At 44.3% G+C, this 17,029-nt stretch overlaps 1 protein-coding gene across 3 annotated transcripts; it reads right to left on the bottom strand.

The window, feature by feature from the left end:
- Positions 1–6: 6 nt before the first annotated feature.
- On the bottom strand, positions 7–10,103 carry GMNN (geminin DNA replication inhibitor). Of its 3 annotated transcripts, none has more exons than XM_039216700.1 (7): positions 9,951–10,103; positions 7,964–8,021; positions 3,929–4,006; positions 3,229–3,376; positions 2,638–2,720; positions 2,219–2,329; positions 7–363 (listed from the first exon to the last, which is right to left on the bottom strand). In XM_039216700.1, the coding sequence occupies exons 2-7, from the start codon at positions 8,012–8,014 to the stop codon at positions 202–204; spliced, it is 633 nt and encodes a 210-aa protein (XP_039072631.1). In that variant the 5' UTR covers positions 8,015–8,021; positions 9,951–10,103; the 3' UTR covers positions 7–201. The 3 variants fall into 3 exon arrangements, with proteins under 3 accessions (XP_039072631.1, XP_039072632.1, XP_039072630.1); XM_039216701.1 differs by lacking the exon at positions 9,951–10,103 and adding an exon at positions 9,430–9,606; XM_039216699.1 differs by lacking the exon at positions 9,951–10,103 and adding an exon at positions 8,872–8,912.
- Positions 10,104–17,029: the final 6,926 nt, after the last annotated feature.

Genomic DNA, 17,029 nt, shown 5'->3' with positions numbered 1-17,029 from the left:
AACTGGGAAAATGCTATTTACATAAAACATTGCAGATTTAAAATACATAGTATTTGTATTTTAATACAACAGGGTCCCAGGATTCAAACAAGAAAGTTTGATTCCCACTTTGCATTATACACTTGTCTGCTCTGCTACAAAGAACTATAGTGGAGGTAAACTTTGGCAGTGTATTTCTCAAGAGTCAGGAATTAATGAATCTCATACATGTGGCTTTGCGTCTGTAGAGGAAGGTGGAACTTCTTCAGCATGTGTACCAATTTCTGAGTCTTCCGCTGAAGAGTCCTCTCCTGTTTCCTCTTCAGAATCAAATTCTTGACTATTTGGTGATTCCAAGTTATCCAGAGGTCCATCATGCAGTCTCTTTCAAAAGAATAAATGAACAATTTATTGCAAATGCTTAAAGTCCAAGTCCACTAGCAGTATGCTGATCTAATTGACCCTCAATGTTCTAATGAGGTCCTTTTCATAATGCTTCTCCATTAAATTCACCTACAATCGGGGGCGCCTGGGTGGCTTAGTCGGTTGAGCGTCCGACTTTCGCTTAGGTCATGATCTCGCGGTTCGTGGGTTCGAGCCCCGCGTCGGGCTCTGTGCTGACTGCCAGCTCAGAGCCTGGAGCCTGTTTCAGTCTGTGACTCCCTCTCTCTCTGACCTTCCCCTGCTCACGCTCTCTCTCTCCTAGAAATAAATAAAACATTAAAAAAAAAAAAAATTCACCTACAATCAAATGTTATATCAAAATTTCCACCATGATAAACCATATTTCATAAAGCCATAGTGCTTAATAATTTGCTCATTTTTTTCAAGTTTATTTATTTTGAGACAGAGACAAAGTGTGAGTGAGCAGGGAGAGAGAATCCCTGGCAGGTTCTACACTGTCAGTGCAAAGCCCAACAACAGGCTCGGACTCAAGAACTGGGAGATCATGACCAGAGCTGAAATCAAGAGTCAGATGCTTAACTGACTTAAGCCAGGTGCCCCCTAATTCACTCATTTTTTTTTTTTTTTTAAAGCACTGACATGCTTTCACAGTGTAATTCAAATCACTACTTCTCAAGCTAACTATAGTGAAGGACCAGGTTTTCTAATTCCAGTCTGCTGTGAACCAATACTTTCATGGCAGTTAAGAGAGCTCTTACCAAAAAAAAAAAGTGAGCTATTACAGTACTTCCAAATGAAACTTCAAACATTAATTCTGTCATGGCTTTAAAATGTAAGCAATTTGGTAAAAGACAAGCTTTTATTTGAAAAACTTTCTTCCTACCAGCACAATGGGTTTTTTTTTTTTTTGTAAAAAGGAGTAAGTTTAAGACCTATTTTTTTAAATGTTTTTGAGAGCGAGAAAGAGAGAGCACACACATGCATGAGCAGGGGAGGGGCAGAGAGAGAGGGAAACACAGAATCTGAAGCAGGCTCCAGGCTCTGAGCTGTCAGCACAGAGCCCGATGCAGGGTTCGAACCCACAAACCACAAGATCATGACCTGAGCCAAAGTTGGATGCTTAACTGACTGAGCCACCCTGGCACCCAAGACCTATTTTTCAGTTCAAGACTGTAAAATAACAATTATCAAGCTAATTTTTTTAAAGTAACCTCTACACCCAACCTAGGGCTCAAACTCATGACCCTGAGATCAAGTCACATACTCACTCTACTGACTGAACCAGCCAGGCGCCCTGCAGGCTAATTCTTATAAACACATTAGATTCTTCCAAATTGAAAAGTCAGATAAGACTACCAAACTTACATAGTGCACCGATTAACAGTTTTATAAATGACTGAATGTCACACTGGTATTAAAGTTAAATTAAAGCCAGTCTAAAAATCTGAACTGTAAAATTTTTTCCATAAATTTTTCACTTGTAAATGTCTTTTTGTATTTCTACAAGAAAGTAGCTGTTCTGTTGCTTCACGATAATCCCTACAATCACTGGGCTCTTCTCAAGTGCAAGGACTTCCGAAACTTTCATTGTTGTAACTCCTTATCCTCATATCAAGCATACAAAGCGTGCACTATCATCCATTTTACAAATGAGGAAAACAAAGGCCTGACAAGATATAGAACTTGCCAAACTTAACAAACTTTATGGTGTGAGGCAGGGAGGGGAGACTCAAACCCAGGAAACTGGATTCCAGAGCCCAAACCCTTACTGATTACACTACCTCCTCCCGTCAAAACAGAGGATTCTGCGTCAGGTGAATGTCGAAATACCTACCTCTATCACCTCTGCCATATACTGTACATGTTCTGCTACTTCCGCCAATTCTTTATTTTCCTTTTTCAGGCGGGCAATCTCATTGTCCTTCTCTTCAATCTCTTTATGAAGCTGTATGACATAAGCAGAGTTCAGTATTTCATACATTTGCCATGCTCCACACCCAACCAATACGCCTCCAGGTACGTATCTGATAGACACATGCAGCACGAAGCTTCCTAACAGCACAGCTACCTTCGGCTCTGGCCACAGTAAGCTTCTTTCCTATCACAATTCTGATGCCTAGCTCCTTTCTAATTAAACTTTTCTTAAGCCAGCATTAAAGCTAATTTATATCACTCTAACCAAACATGTTAAGCACTAAAAAGAAAACAGTCCTCAAATGTTAAGAACTGCCACAGATTACATTCGGCACATACTTTCTCATTTTCCTGAAGTGCTTCATGGAGAGCCTTCCTCCGTTTTTCTGCCACTTCTTTCCAATATTGCGAGGATGGATTTTCTAAAATAAATCAATATTTTACATATAGACCTTGAAGACAATTCCTGTTATGTGATGCTGTAAAAAAACATTAATTTTTTTTCTACTCCACAAACTCTTCCACAAGGTTGATGAAGCATCCCTGGCTTTGCTTTGTCTCCGCCGCCATCCCAGTAACAACTAGGACACGCGCCCGCCTCCCGCATTTTCTGCCGCACTTGAATCCTCTTCTTCAAATCCATTTGCTAGATACTCTTCTAATGAAAAACTGATCTCCAGGTTTTATAACCCTTAATTAATTACTATCCTTTTCTTTACTATTTCATCCTTATTTAGATCTTAACAAACAGTAAGGCCTGCCCAACTTACAGTGTATGTATATTTACAACCATAAGAAATTTTAAATTACCACATTTGAGGAAAATATCTATGTCCCCAGATTAAGAGGCTATGTGCAGAATTCATAACTGCATGACAAATATTTACCTTTATTAGGAAACTTAAGATAAAAGTCATCCATACTACATACCTGCAATCATGAAATCGAATGCTTCTTGAGTAACTCCACTAACATCTTTACTTTCGCTGTGTTCTGGGGCAGTGACCCCTCCGCAGCTGGCCTTCTTGGATGCTGACTGGTCGTTCCAATGTTTCCTTTTGGACAAGCCTTTAACCAACTATCATGAAAATACATACATCAATCTCATTTATTTTGACTTAATGAATGAAAGTTGGGTGGTGTGGGCAGTCCATACGTATTAAAAATAGGGCACTCACCTGTCCTTTTGGTATCTTTGGATCTTTTAAATAACCACACATTTTAAAACTATGAAAATGTATAGTTATTTTAGAAATTTTATTTGCAGTAACTAGATTAGGCTTGGGTCTAAAGGCTTAGCTGAAATCATGTTTACTGTTTAATCATGAAGTACTACAGAAAGACAGTAATTTCAAACTTGCAAGTCTAAGAGCCCTCACCAGTGATTTTATCCTGAGTCTAACATTTTATTCCCAAACATCAAACATTACTGCTATAGGCTGTTCAGAACTTACTATATCGTCCCAGTCCTAGCACAGGTATTCATACCAATGCTGAACTTCCGAACCTGAACTACCCACACGCCAACCACCGGTGTGAGAAACATGCAACTGTTAGTCTGGAGTTACTTCCAGGTTTCAGTGACTGAGGCAGGATCAACGGTACCCCATTGCAGCCTGGTAGCACATACCTCATTTTCTCTTCCAACGAGAGCTCCAGCTGCAGAAGGCTGAATCATCTTCAGAGTCCTTCTTGGGACAGGACTATTCTAGAAATCAACATAATTTATTATCTGGTTACTGAGTTGCTATATGGGTTGTTGTTCTTTTATTCCTGCTATAATTTAGGAAAAAAGAAACATGAAGAACACTAGTATTTGTTCTGCTATATAATTTTATTTTAGTGCCCTTTTTAAAATGTTTATTTTTGAGAGGGAGAGAGAGAGAGAGAGAGAGAGAGAAGTGTGACAGGGTGGAGGGGCAGAGACACAGGACCTGAAGCAGCTCCAGGCTCTGGGCTGTCAGCACAGAGCCCAATGCAGGGTTTGAACTCCCCAACGGTGAGATCATGACCTGAGCTGAAGTCAAACACTTAACCAACTGAGACACCCAGGCACCCCTGTTCTGCTATAATTTTATAATGCTGCATATGAACAACCCATTGGCTTATTCAACTAGCAAACCTGTTATCTCCCTAAAATTATAACAAAGTTTGAAGAAATCCGAAGAATGGCTCATATTACCCAACCTGGACACGAGCAGCTTTCCTCCTTCCATTTCAATATATGCTATTACAGTCATTTCTCAACTAATTGTATCTAGTTAAAACGAAAATACAACAAAATTTCTAAGCTCTAATACTTCAAACCATATGTAATGAATTCTAGTAAAACAGGAGTATCTGTATTCCCTCTTAAAAAGATCTGCCACACAGAAACTAGAAATGTACCAAACATCTCAGCATTTATGGTAGAAACCCACGGAAGAGGTAAATTGGGGAAAAAGGTTAATTATTTACTATGCAAAATAACTTCTTCCCCTAATCAAAAGGATTCATCTCAGACTTCTGTTAAATAGTGAATGTTCCCTAACACACTTGTATGTATTTACCAAAGGGATATAATTTTCCTTTTTAAAATGTTTATTTGTGTGAAAGAGTGTGAGTGGGGAAGGGGCAGAGAGACAGAGGGAGACAGAGGGTCGGAAGCTAGCTCTGCACTGAGAGCGGGGCTCAAACTCAAGGACCGTGTGAGATCACGACCTGAGCCAAAGTCAGAGGCTCAGCTGACTGAGCCATCCATCCAGGTGCCCCAGGAATATAATTTTCAAGAACATACTTTACACAAAACCAAATACACCTGTAAGAGGACCCGAATGCAGAAGCAGTTTTGCTCAAGCCTATTCGTTAGGAGACAAATGGCCCGCGAGGTACTGGAAAGTGCCCAGACTGCAGTTTTGGAGAAAATAAGCCCTTCCTTAAAATATGTAAATAGCTTTCTGTAGGTTTCCTGATCTGAAAGCCCTGTTTTTACAAAAAATCATTAGTTATGCTGCCACCACGGGATAGCAAACAATGGTGAACACTCAAACAAGGGCAGCAAGAACCTGACACCAAAGCAGCGTGAGAAAGGCTCGGACTCCCGGACCCCCCGCTGCAGTTCGCGGAGGGAGCTCGCTTTCCCACGGTAAGGTTCCTGCCGCTGATCATTATCTCCTAAGAACAAATGCCAACTACTCTGAGAACAAACATTACACCAACCCTGCAGATGTAGTTTAGATTATAGATTAGTCACCAGCCTGCAGACAAATAGAAGAAAACCTAACTTTGGATCCTTACAAATGGGAGGTGTTAATTGATTTAAATGCTTGCTACTTATGATGGCCAAAGAAGCCAGATAACTCACGGCCAGAACAAAAAAGACCATTGTCAAGATTAATTTTCATACGTGTAAGCATCCTGCCCCAAAGATGTAACATTGCTATTGTCATTTTCTTTACACAGATTATACACTGAAGTGACAGACTCTTTAGAGCCAAAATGTTCTTAGACATTAACAGCCCATAATCTTTTTATAAAACAATTCGAGATTCTGTGAACCTTTCTCTCTCTCAAAAAAAAAAAGCACAAGAGCACTACTCACATGGAATTTCGCATACAATTAATTGGTAGGGAATCCATGAGCAACCATAATTCACTCTTACAGATCTAGATTTAAAAAAAAATTTTTTTAACGTCTTAATTTTTTTAGGAGACAGAGAGGGATAGAGCGGGAGCAGGTGAGGGGCAGAGAGAGGGGGAGAATCCAAAGCAGGCTCCAGGCTCTGAGCGGTCAGCACAGAGCCCAAAGTAGGGCTCGAACCCAAGTAAACTGTGAGCACGACCTGAACTGAATTCGGACGCTCAACCAACTGAGCCACCCAAGCGCCCCTCACAGATCTAATTTTGGTCCAATTTTTTTGTTTTACAGAGATGTAAACCAAGGCTGAGATGCTAAATAATTCGCCCAAGGTCACAGTTTTGGAGGCTGAATCAGAACCAACCAGAACTCTAGTCCCTTTATATACCAGATAGTTTTACTCTAGCCAGTAAACAGATTCTTCTTTAAATAGAAGGATCTGCTGAAATCTGGGATTTGCCTCAAAATACTTAGGTGACTTAAGGAGGCGTGAATGAAGATGTAGATGAAACAAACTGGCCGTATACTGATAACTGTTAACGGAGACCTTTATACTGCTGACTATTTTGGAGTATTTGACAATGTTACACCAATTATCAATGCACAGTATTATTTAAGAAAATAATATAAGGATACTGACTAAGGCAAGGTAAACCACCTATCGGAAAGCATCTGCTATCACTTATGAAAGGCTTTCATTTACTCTATTTAACTTGATTCTGCAATCTGATAGATTTCCTGAAGATGTGGTCATTCTCAGAAACCCTCTGCAGCTAAGTTGTGTGGCAAAACCTAGTTAAGTTGTAAATTCAGCTAGAAGCTTCGAAGCAAAGTCAGTTAAAATCACAAGTTCAAAATTAAAGTCTCTTCCTATAATTAGAAAAATAAATATTTGGGATAAGATTTCCAGTGACAGTATTATATGGGGATTCAAGAAATACAGCATAACCAGCAGGTTAGATGGTAAAGAGCATGAACACATTCTGCAAACATGTGTAATATAAGGCAAGGGGCGTCTCTGTGGTCAGAGACACAAAGGATTTTAGTAAAAATCATTTCAGAAAATGGAGGAGTGGAAAGAAAGCAACAACAATCTTATTTACAGAAAATCCTAAAGAATCTACTAAAAAACTGTTAGATCTAATCAACAATTTCAGCAAGGCTGCAGGACACAAGTTCAAATGCAAAACATAAAAATCACCTGTTTTCTATACAGTACTGATGAGCACACGGAAAGTTTAATTCAAGAAACAATTCTATCTGCGACAGCATTAAATATAAAGTACCTCGGAGAAAGTTAAACAAAAGGAGTAGGAAACTCAGTACTCTGAAAATTTCAAAACAGTATTCAAAGAAATTTAAAGATGACCTAAATAAATGGAAAGACATCACACATTCATGGATCATAAAACTTACTGTTCACCGTAATTAATTTTTTTAAAGGCCCTCTGTTGTTACCTGTCCTCTGGCTAAAAGTTCGGTGCCTCAAAGTTTATAGAAACTACAGCCAGGTTAAATTTTGCTAAATTATGTCACAACTAGGAGTGCCTGGGTGGTGCCTGTTAAGCGCCCCCAACTCTTTTTTTTTTTTTAATGTTTTTTATTTATTTCTAGGAGAGAGAAAGACAGCATGAGCAGGGGAGGGTCAGAGAGAGAGGGAGTCACAGACTGAAACAGGCTCCAGGCTCTGAGCTGGCAGTCAGCACAGAGCCCGACGCGGGGCTCGAACCCACGAGCCGTGAGATCATGACCTAAGTGAAAGTCGGACGCCTAACCGACTAAGCCACCCAGGCGCCCCTAAGCGCCCCCAACTCTTGATTTCAGCTCAGTCACGATCCCATTCATGGTTTTGTGAACTTTGAGTTCGAGTCCCATGTCGGGCTCTGTGCTGACCCTCTGCTTGGGATTCTCCCTCTCTCTGCCCTCCCCTTCTTAAGCTTTCTCTGTCTCTCTCAAGATAAGCAAACTTAAAAAAATTTTTTTAAATTACGTCAAACTACTTCTAACCACATGCTTTCTACAACAAATAAAAATGATTCTAACACGTACCTTTATATTCTCTTTGATGTCTTCATGTTTCTGCTTCATACTGGGATTCATGATACACCTGGTGAAGCAAAAAAAGTTGGTAATTCATAAACAGAAAATGGCTTGCACCTGAAAGTGGAGTCAGCTTTTTTTGTTGTTGTTGAAAATACTTGAAATACAGAAATCCTGCTACTGTATGGCGGAACTATCTTATCTCCCTGCACCCAAACGCAGTCCTATCAATGACCAAAGTGACTAACTTTAGTGACTCTTAATATCTGTACTACACACACACCCACACACACACAAATAATTCAGGTTCGAAACATCTTGTTACAAAAGGAAAAGTATGTATTCTAAACAGTTTTACAAAACACTATTCTGTCCTCCATTAAATACAGGGTTCAAAAGGATCTGAGAAACGGTCACCAAGAGAAGCAAAAATGGTCACCAAATACTTGGGTACGCTCAGGTCTATCCTTAAGAATAGCATTCTAGGGGCCCCTGGGTGGCTCACTGGGTTAAGTGTCCAACTCTTGGTTTAGACTCAGGTCAGGATCTCAAGGTTTTGTGCTGTCCCCATAGAGCCTGCTTGGGATTCTCTCTCTCCCCCACTCCCTGTCTCCGGGTCTCTCTTAAAATAAATAACTTAAAAAAAAAGAATAGCATTCTAACTTCATGGTTTCGAAGGCAGCTTTAGGCAGTAATAAAACTGGCTCTGGTAACCAGCAGTTAGTAGTGATTTAATATCCAATCAAATGAGATTCTGTATTTACATCTGTAGGGAACGCTGACCCATCACCATGAACTGAGTGAGACACTGAGGGAAGGAAGAGGGAGAGAAAGGGATTATGGGATGTGGTTAACGAGACCAAGGGGCCAGCACTCACTCCAAACCCAACCTTTGACGGTCCTGGACGTGTCTATACCTGCCAAACAGATCTCCCTGATACATGTCTATGCCTGCCAAATAGATGTCCCTGATTTGCTGGTGTCTGCCTTTACTGAGTGCAGTGATTTCAAACTAGGACACCTCCTGGGCCCCAGCACTCACACAGCCCGTTTCTAGCCTACTGCAGGTTAGGGAAAGGCGGGTGGGGACCCACGACCCTGAGCAGTGTTTACTCTCCGAGTGAGGGTCGCAGCCCGGGATCCTCAAATCATTTACTCGGTCATGAACACTGTTTAAAACAGAACGGAAGAGGGGCGCCTGGGTGGCTCAGTCTGTTAAGCATCCGGCCTCGGCTCAGGTCAGGATCTCGCGGATCGTGGGTTCGAGCCTCGCGTCGGGAGCCTGTTTCAGATTCTGTGTCTCTCTCTCTCTCTCTCTCAAAAAGAAATTAAATAAATAAAACGGAACGGAAGAGACGAGAAAAGAGAGTGCACGGGCTGCTTCTTAAACTTCTAATGTCCTCGTTTGGCTCCTAAACTGCGACGTAAACGGTCTTCAGTAGGTGTCGGGGTTACAACAGGTGAGGGCCACTGACCCAAGTGCAGTCCTTCACGTGTTTATCTAACCGTGATCAGCACCCTGCACCCTCGCCTCTCCGCCATAGGAAACGCTGATCAAGGAGCCCGAGACGCCGGGGTCCCCAAGCCGGGAACGCAGGGTCCAGCGACCGGCCCCCAGGAGCCAGGCTGCGGACCCCTCGGATCCCGGCCAGCGAGCCGCACAGGGGGTGGCGGTTCCGCATCGCCCCGAGAGCCGCGCACGCGCAGGTCCGGCACCTCACGGCACCGACTGCCCCAGGGCGCCGCGGCCGGGCCGGGGACCCGCAGCTCGCGGCCTGGCCCGCGGCTCCCGCCGTGGCGCACGCGTCCGGGACGCGCCCGCCAACCAATAGGGAGCGCGGACGGCGGAGCGCGCCAAAACCGACCCAGCCAATGGGGCAGCCCGTCGCCGCCGGCCCTGCCTCCCCCGCCGCGGCCCCCGCAACGCCCCAGGCGCAGCCACCCGGACCCCCGCCGCCGCCCGGCAGCCGTCGGGGAGCGCCCTCTGCGTACCCACCTCCCTCACACTTATCGGATGGGGGCGCCAAATCCTCGGGGCGGACGCGGGAAGCTGAGGCAGAGGCACCTCGCGCAGGACCCGCGGCCGCCGGGGTGTCTGGGGCCGGCCTCTGAAGAGCTGGCGAACTCCGTTCGGCGGTGCGACGGCCACGTGACCCGCGGACGCGCGACCAATCCGGCGAATCGCCTCCCGCCTCCGCCCGCGCCGGCCCCGCCCCTTCCCGCGCCGGCCCCGCCCCTTCCCGCGCCTGCGCGGTGGGAGAAGCGCGGATCGGGGCGGGGATGCCCGGAGGTCGTTGTCCCCGCCTGGTCGCTGCCTTCCGACCTCCGCTCGGAATGCCCTTGGGCGTGGAATGCCCGCTTCCTTTCGCCCGTCGCGCGGGGGGAAGAAGCCCTCCCGGTACACAGAAAGCACCGGCAGAACGAGCTCTCCTCTAGGTGGCGCGCGACTCGCCGGTCGGCACAGCCCTGGTCCCCGGACTCCGTGGTGTGACGGGCTCCCAGGTTCGGGCTCTGTGCGACCCGTGTCGCCGTGCGGCGGGAGCGCGGACCTGCAGCCCCTCGCCGTCCCGGGGCCGGCCCCGGCGCGGGGACACAACACTGCAGCACCTCTAGCTTTGTTTTCTCGTTACTCTGCAAAACAGCCTGCTTGGGGACACTTAGGGGTTCACCAGGTCCTGTCTTTTGTTCACATCTACGGCAATACGATTCTGTGCTCCCCTTTAACCTGCCAGGGGAGTCTCGTTCTCAGAGGGAGGGGATATCCCCAGCCACGCACACCGCCTTCTTCGGGAAGCGCTTTTTCACCTGCGTGCCCCACGTGCCCCCCTGCCCGTCTCCCCAATGTCTCTCTCACCGAGCCCACCGTGTATAAAGCACAGGCATGTACCTTTGGGAGAAATACGTAAAGTCTAAATTCATAAAGGAAACGGTCCATTGATTGGAAAACTATGAGTAGACTAGATTTCCAAAGTGAGAATTCTGATGACCAGTACCAAGTACGAGCAGGGTGTCATTGTCTGTCTGTTCATTTAGAGAGAGATCCCAAGCAGGCTCAGAGCCTGATGCGGGCTCAAACCCAGGAGACCGTGACCTGAGCTGAAACCAAGAGGCAGATGCTCAACCAACTGAGCTACCCAGGCGCTCCAGCATGATGTCCTTTGAAACTCCAGCCAGTCAAAAGAGTCGTTCTGACTTCCAGTTTCTTCATGCAGCCAGGTTATAAAAAGGGATCACTGGAAAGACACAAAATGGGTAAGTATATATTCGAAAGTATATAAAAAGTTATATTCAGGGAGTGTGTACTATGTAGGGTATAAAGCAAAGTTCATAATGTTTTTTAACAGACCTAAAACTCTGGAAAAGAAATCTCTTCCACATGAAAATAGTAAGCAAACCAGAGAGGTAGAATCTAGGGGTCATCATAGCTAAAAACCAAAGGAGCCATAAGAGAATTGGTGATTTTCCAGAAGTATCACGAAGCCCACTTTCCCACATGTAATCTGTAGTCGCTAACAATATTGCTTAGGTTTGAAATCGTGTGGGGAGACTTTTACTGTACATGTTTCAGTATTGTTCTTTTAATTCAACATATCAAAGGAGATGATGCCTACTTTAGGAAAAAATCGTGAAGTTCCCAGAGTCTGAAACAACCATTTTACCAGCATGGGTTAGATCCTTCCTGCTTTGCCTGCTAAATGAACCACTAGTTTGTGTGACTCATTTCACATCTGTGCCTGTACTATCCAGTTGGGTGACAACTGGTCATATAATGATTATTAAGCCCATGAAATGTAGCTAGTCTTCATCAAAATCTGCTATAATGTAAAATATATGCTGGATATCAAAGGTTTAGTATTTAAGGAATGTAAACCATTTCAGTTATTTTTTGTATTGATTACCTGTTGAAATGATACTTTGAATATATTAAGTTAAATGCTAATATTGTTAAAATTCATTTCACTGGTTTCTTTTTAGTTTTTGGATTTTTAAAAAGTGTTCATTTTTGAGAGAGAAGAGTGCGCCCATGCGTGGGGTGGGGGGCAGAGGAGCTCGATGTGGGGCTCGAACTCATGAACCCAGAGATCATGACCTGAGCCGACGTCAGATGCTCAACCACGAGTCACCCAGATGCCCCTCTTTTTACGTGTTAAAATATGGCTGCCTGAAAACAGTGTAATTACAGGTGTGGCTCACATTTGCATCTCCTTGTCTTTCCATGAGACGTGCTGCTATCAAACACTATAACGTACACTGTCCCGCTGCATCCTCTGAGTAGCCCTGTCAGGTCGATGCTTTCCAATCCCTTCTTCACAAGATGCAGATGCTAAATGACAAGCCCAGGATCTCAGACCTGTGGGCAGTGACAGACAGGCTTCACACCTTCTGACTGAAAGTCCGCATGTGGAGAGAGGTTCTGAAAATACTCCTCTCTCCACAGACAGAAGATCCTGCAGTCCCCAAACTACTAGGAATGTTTCTAAAACGTGTGCTTTCCTACTGTGTCGGAGGAACACGTTCATAGGGAAAAGAATTTTGTAGGGATCTGGAAAAAAGTTACAAGTGGTTGCCATTTAATCCAAATCTTTTTCTAGGCATCCAAATACACTGTAGTTTTATCTGCAGTGAGGAGGCCCTGGGTATTGACAGAATGGAGGTTATGCAGTGATAGTGGCTTCCGGGTAATCCTTCAGTCTACTGCCATGTTCACTGTACAATTTCAAACAAAACCATGGCTATTTTTCTGTCATCTTTCTCCTGGCCGCTTTTAGCTAAGCACAGACTCCACTGGTGTACATTGTAGAGCTGTTTCTTTGTATCTTGCCCAAGAACATTTATAATCAGATTGTGAAAAGAGAAGGAAGGAAAGAAATACAGTAATGTGCTGTGACAGAAAAACAAAACCATTTGTCATTTCACCTGGAATAATGACAGATTAAAGTGCTAATGACAATCAAGAGGACCAACTGAGATGGCATGTACCTTTTACAATTTATCATTTATTAAGGCTAAGCTAAATTCCCCAAGAGTTTTTTTTTTTTTTTATTAAGTTTATTTTTATTTGGAGACAGAGACATTGCAAAGGAGGGAGGGACAGAGAGAGAGGGGAGAGACAGAATCCAGGGAGGCTCCGTGCCGCCAGCCCAGAGTCTGTAGAGCCCGCAGAGCCGGATTCGGGGCTACAACTCCCTACAGGTGAGGTCACGACCTGGCTGAAACCAAGAGTCAGGTGCTTAACCAGCTGAGGCACCCAGGTGCCCAAGGATCTTAGCCAGAGTTCAGAAATTGCCTATTATATGATAATCTCTATTTTTCTGCAAACTGCCCTGAGGTAACAAATAACTGTTCATTACATTCTCTTCAAAAAGTGCCGAATTGTATTCAAATCATAGCTGAATTTACATTTTAGGGGGACAGAGACACAAAGTTGAAAAACAATGAGAGCAGGAAAAAAGCCCAGAATCAAACAATGAATCAGAATTAGGGTTTTTATTTTATTATTTTTTATTTTTCTAAATAGGCTCTACACTCAGTGTGGGGCTTGAATTCCTGACCTTGAGATCAAGAGTAGCAGGTTGTACCAACTGAGCCAGCCCTGCGCCCTAGGATTTTTATTTTTAAGGTAACATTTTAATAATTGATGATATGGGACACATACTAACATTAATGATGATAAATCAGCTTTAAGATGAAAGACAGTAAATAGGCAACTAGAAGGTAAGGAAAAGAAAAATAAAACACATAGTGACTACAATCCGTGATGAACGTAAACCTTGTAGTTAAGCCCTTATATGTAATTTCTCATTGTATTTGTATTTTATTTACTTTTAATTTTTAATTTGTTTTTCTTAAAGTGTATTTTATTTATATATAAAGTTAATTTTATTTCAGTAATCTCTGCACCCAATGTGGGGCTCGAATGCAGGACCTTGAGATCAGGGGTTGCATGCTCTTCCTGTGAACCAGCCAGCCGCCCCCAGTGTGTTTCTATTTTAAAGGAGTGGTTTTAATTTTTTTTTTTTTTAATGTTTATTCATTTGAGAGAGAGAGTGTGAGTGGGGGAAGGGCAGAGAAAGAGGGAGACCAGAGGAATCCAAAGCAGGTTCCAGGCTTTGAGCTGTCAGCACAGAGCCCGACACAGCGCTTGAACCCACGAACCCCAAGATCATGACCTGAGCCAAAGCTGGATGCTTAACTGACTGACCCACGCAGGGGCCCCGAAAGGAATGTTTTAATTTTCACTTTTCAGAGCAGTGAGTGTTGGTCCTGAAAAGCTCATTATTTACAAAAGACATATCTGGGTCTGCTAGTTGTCATCTGTATAAAGATACTGCTGAAATCTTACAGTGGGCTGTCACTGTTCCTTTTTCCAAACCAAATCATCCCAAGCAAAAATTGTCTTCTTAATCTCTCTGTCCTCTGATACTTATTTATAGGTGATTTTTAAGACCCAAACCACATCTGAAAGGATCTGGGCACAGAGAAAGTTTTCACAAAATTCCCAGTGCTGATTTTATAAAAGTTAAAGTTGAGTCCGTTTGTACGGTGAAAACAAATGGCTGACTACACGAGGGAGGACAGTGTTTCAGATATTTGTTCAAGAGGAACAAAACCCATAGGGTAGATGAGGGGGAAGGGGTCTGCCCCAGGCTTACGTCCACTGGCGTGTCCCAAGTCTGCAAAGGCAGCGCCCCAGCGTGGGTCTGAGGGCCTGAGCCTGCTGTAGAGCCAGGCAGAGCCCATGTCTCAGTTGAAAGGCCATCAGGCCGGAGAATTCTCTCTTCCTGAGGGAGAGTGGGGAGAATTAGGGGGATGGGGATCAGTTGGGCAAGGCCCACTCACATTACAGAAGACAATTTGTGTTACTCAAATTACTTATTTAAATGTTAATCTCATCCCAGACACCCTCGCAGAAACACCTAGAGTAATGTTTGACCAAATGTCTGGGCACCATGGCCCAGTCTAGTTGACCTGCAGTTAGCTGTCATCATGGGAAAGGAATCCTTGCCTGGACCTTGCCTTGGGGGTGGGCTTGGGCTCCCTCCAAAACAGAAGGCCTAGGGGTGCACTGCCGCCCATGCTCAGGGGCATCTTACCTGAAGGAGAGAGCAACTTAGTCTTACACCTTACTAGTTTCCTGGGAACCAAAGGTCGTTAAGTGTCATGTTTAGATGAAGGATTGCAGTGTTTGCTAAGGACGTTGGTTCCCTGTGAGCGCTGCGAAGAGGGGATCTTTCCGGAGCCTGTCTGCCCCCTTGGCTTAGAGATGGCCATCTTCGCTCTACTCCCTTCCCCCTCCTCCTCCCCCTCCTCCCCCTCCTTCCCCTCCCCCTTCCCCTCTGTGTGTCTCTGTATCCAGATTTCCCCATTTTGTAAGGACTTCAGTCAAACTGAATTATGATCTGCTACAGACTGAATGTTTGTGTCCCTCCAAAACTTTGAACCCTAATCCCCAATGTGATAGTGTTTGGAGGTGGGGGCCTTTGGGCAGTGCCCTTAGGAAAGAGACCCCAGAGAGCTCCCTCACTCCTCCTGCCGAGTAAGGACACAGTGGGAAGCAGGCCCTCGCCAGATGTAATCTGCAGGCACCTTGATCCGTGCTTCACCCTCTGAGAAATAATGTTTAATGTTCAAGTCACCCAGCCTGTGGTATTTTTGCCATAACAGCCCAAACTGAATAAGACTGGTTCCACCCTATCATTTAAATATTTTTAAATTTTTTATAATGTTTATTTTTGAGAGAAAGAGAGAGACAGAGAGTGTGAGCAGAGTAGGGGCAGAGAGAGGGAGACACAGAATCTGAAGCAGCTCCAGGCTCTAAGCTGTCAGCACAGAGCCTGATGTGGGGCTTGAACCCACACGCGTGAGATCATGACCTGAGCCGAAGTCAGACTGAGCCACCCAGGCGCCCCATCCTATCGTTTTAACTTAACTGCCTCTGTGAAAACCCCATCTTCAAACAAGGGCACATTGTGAGGTCCCAGGAGTTAGGACTTGGGCCTGGGGATTTGGGGAGGGAGGCAGGGGGACACAATTCAAACCATAACTGAAGGCTTTTCAGCCTTCCCGTCCCGCCCTCCGCAGCTGCTCGATCCGCAGGGGAGCACTGGGCGTGAGCTTAGGTCGATCAGAGCAGGTACCTAAGCCGTCCTGCCTTCCTGTGACCTTTCCTTCTTCCCGTCATTTCCTTTCAACTTTACTGTATTAGGAGCAGAGCTAAGCACTTCCTGCATTTTAAAAGGGCTCACATGTGACTCTTGATCTCAGGATCATGACTTCGAGCCCCATGTTGGGAATAGAGTTACTTAAAACAAAAAGTTTGAAAGGGCACTCAAGGAGAAAAACCTTTTCTTTGAAAATCTGTTCTTAATGCATTTTTTAATACATTTTTAAAAGTTTACATATATATATTTATATATTACATGTATATATATTTCTAATAATCTCTGTACCCAGAGTCATGACCCTGAGATCAAGAGTCCCATGTCCTTCCATCTGAGCCAGTCAGGGACCCTGAAAAGAATAATTTTTGAGTGAGTTCTGATATATGAAGCCCAGAATTTAAGCTTTTGATATTATATGTCACTGATCTCAGGAAGTTCTGTCCTCTATGGTAATACATTTGTGAACACAGTAACAAATTCGTCAGAAAATTTTTGGTAACTGTAGAAATAATACAGGAGATACAGGATTTTATTCTTTTTTTTTTTAATGTTTTATTTATTTCTGAGAGAGAGAGAGAGACTGTGAGCAGGGTAGGGTCAGAGAGAGTGGGAGTTATAGAATCTGAAACAGCCTCCAGGCTCTGAGCTAGCTGTCAGGACAGAACCCGACGCAGGGCTCGAACCCACGAACCGTGAGATCATGACCTGAGCCGAAGTCAGACGCTTAACCGACTGAGCCACCCAGGCGCCCCACAGGATTTTATTCTTGGACAGTAGGAAGCAGCGGGAGGCTCATGAAAGAGGAATAGAAATATTAGCACATAAAAAAAAAAAAAATCTTGAGATAGAGGAAAAGTTTAAGACGAGCTGAGAGGGGGGCGCCTGGGCGGCTCAGTCGGTTGAGTGCTCGACT

Source organism: Hyaena hyaena, unplaced genomic scaffold, assembly GCF_003009895.1.
Source record: "Hyaena hyaena isolate Hyena2069 unplaced genomic scaffold, ASM300989v1 scaffold_652, whole genome shotgun sequence".
Taxonomy (NCBI): Eukaryota; Metazoa; Chordata; class Mammalia; order Carnivora; family Hyaenidae; genus Hyaena; species Hyaena hyaena.
The sequence above is the reverse complement of the archived record's forward strand: the minus strand, read 5'-3'. Positions and strand labels throughout refer to the sequence as shown.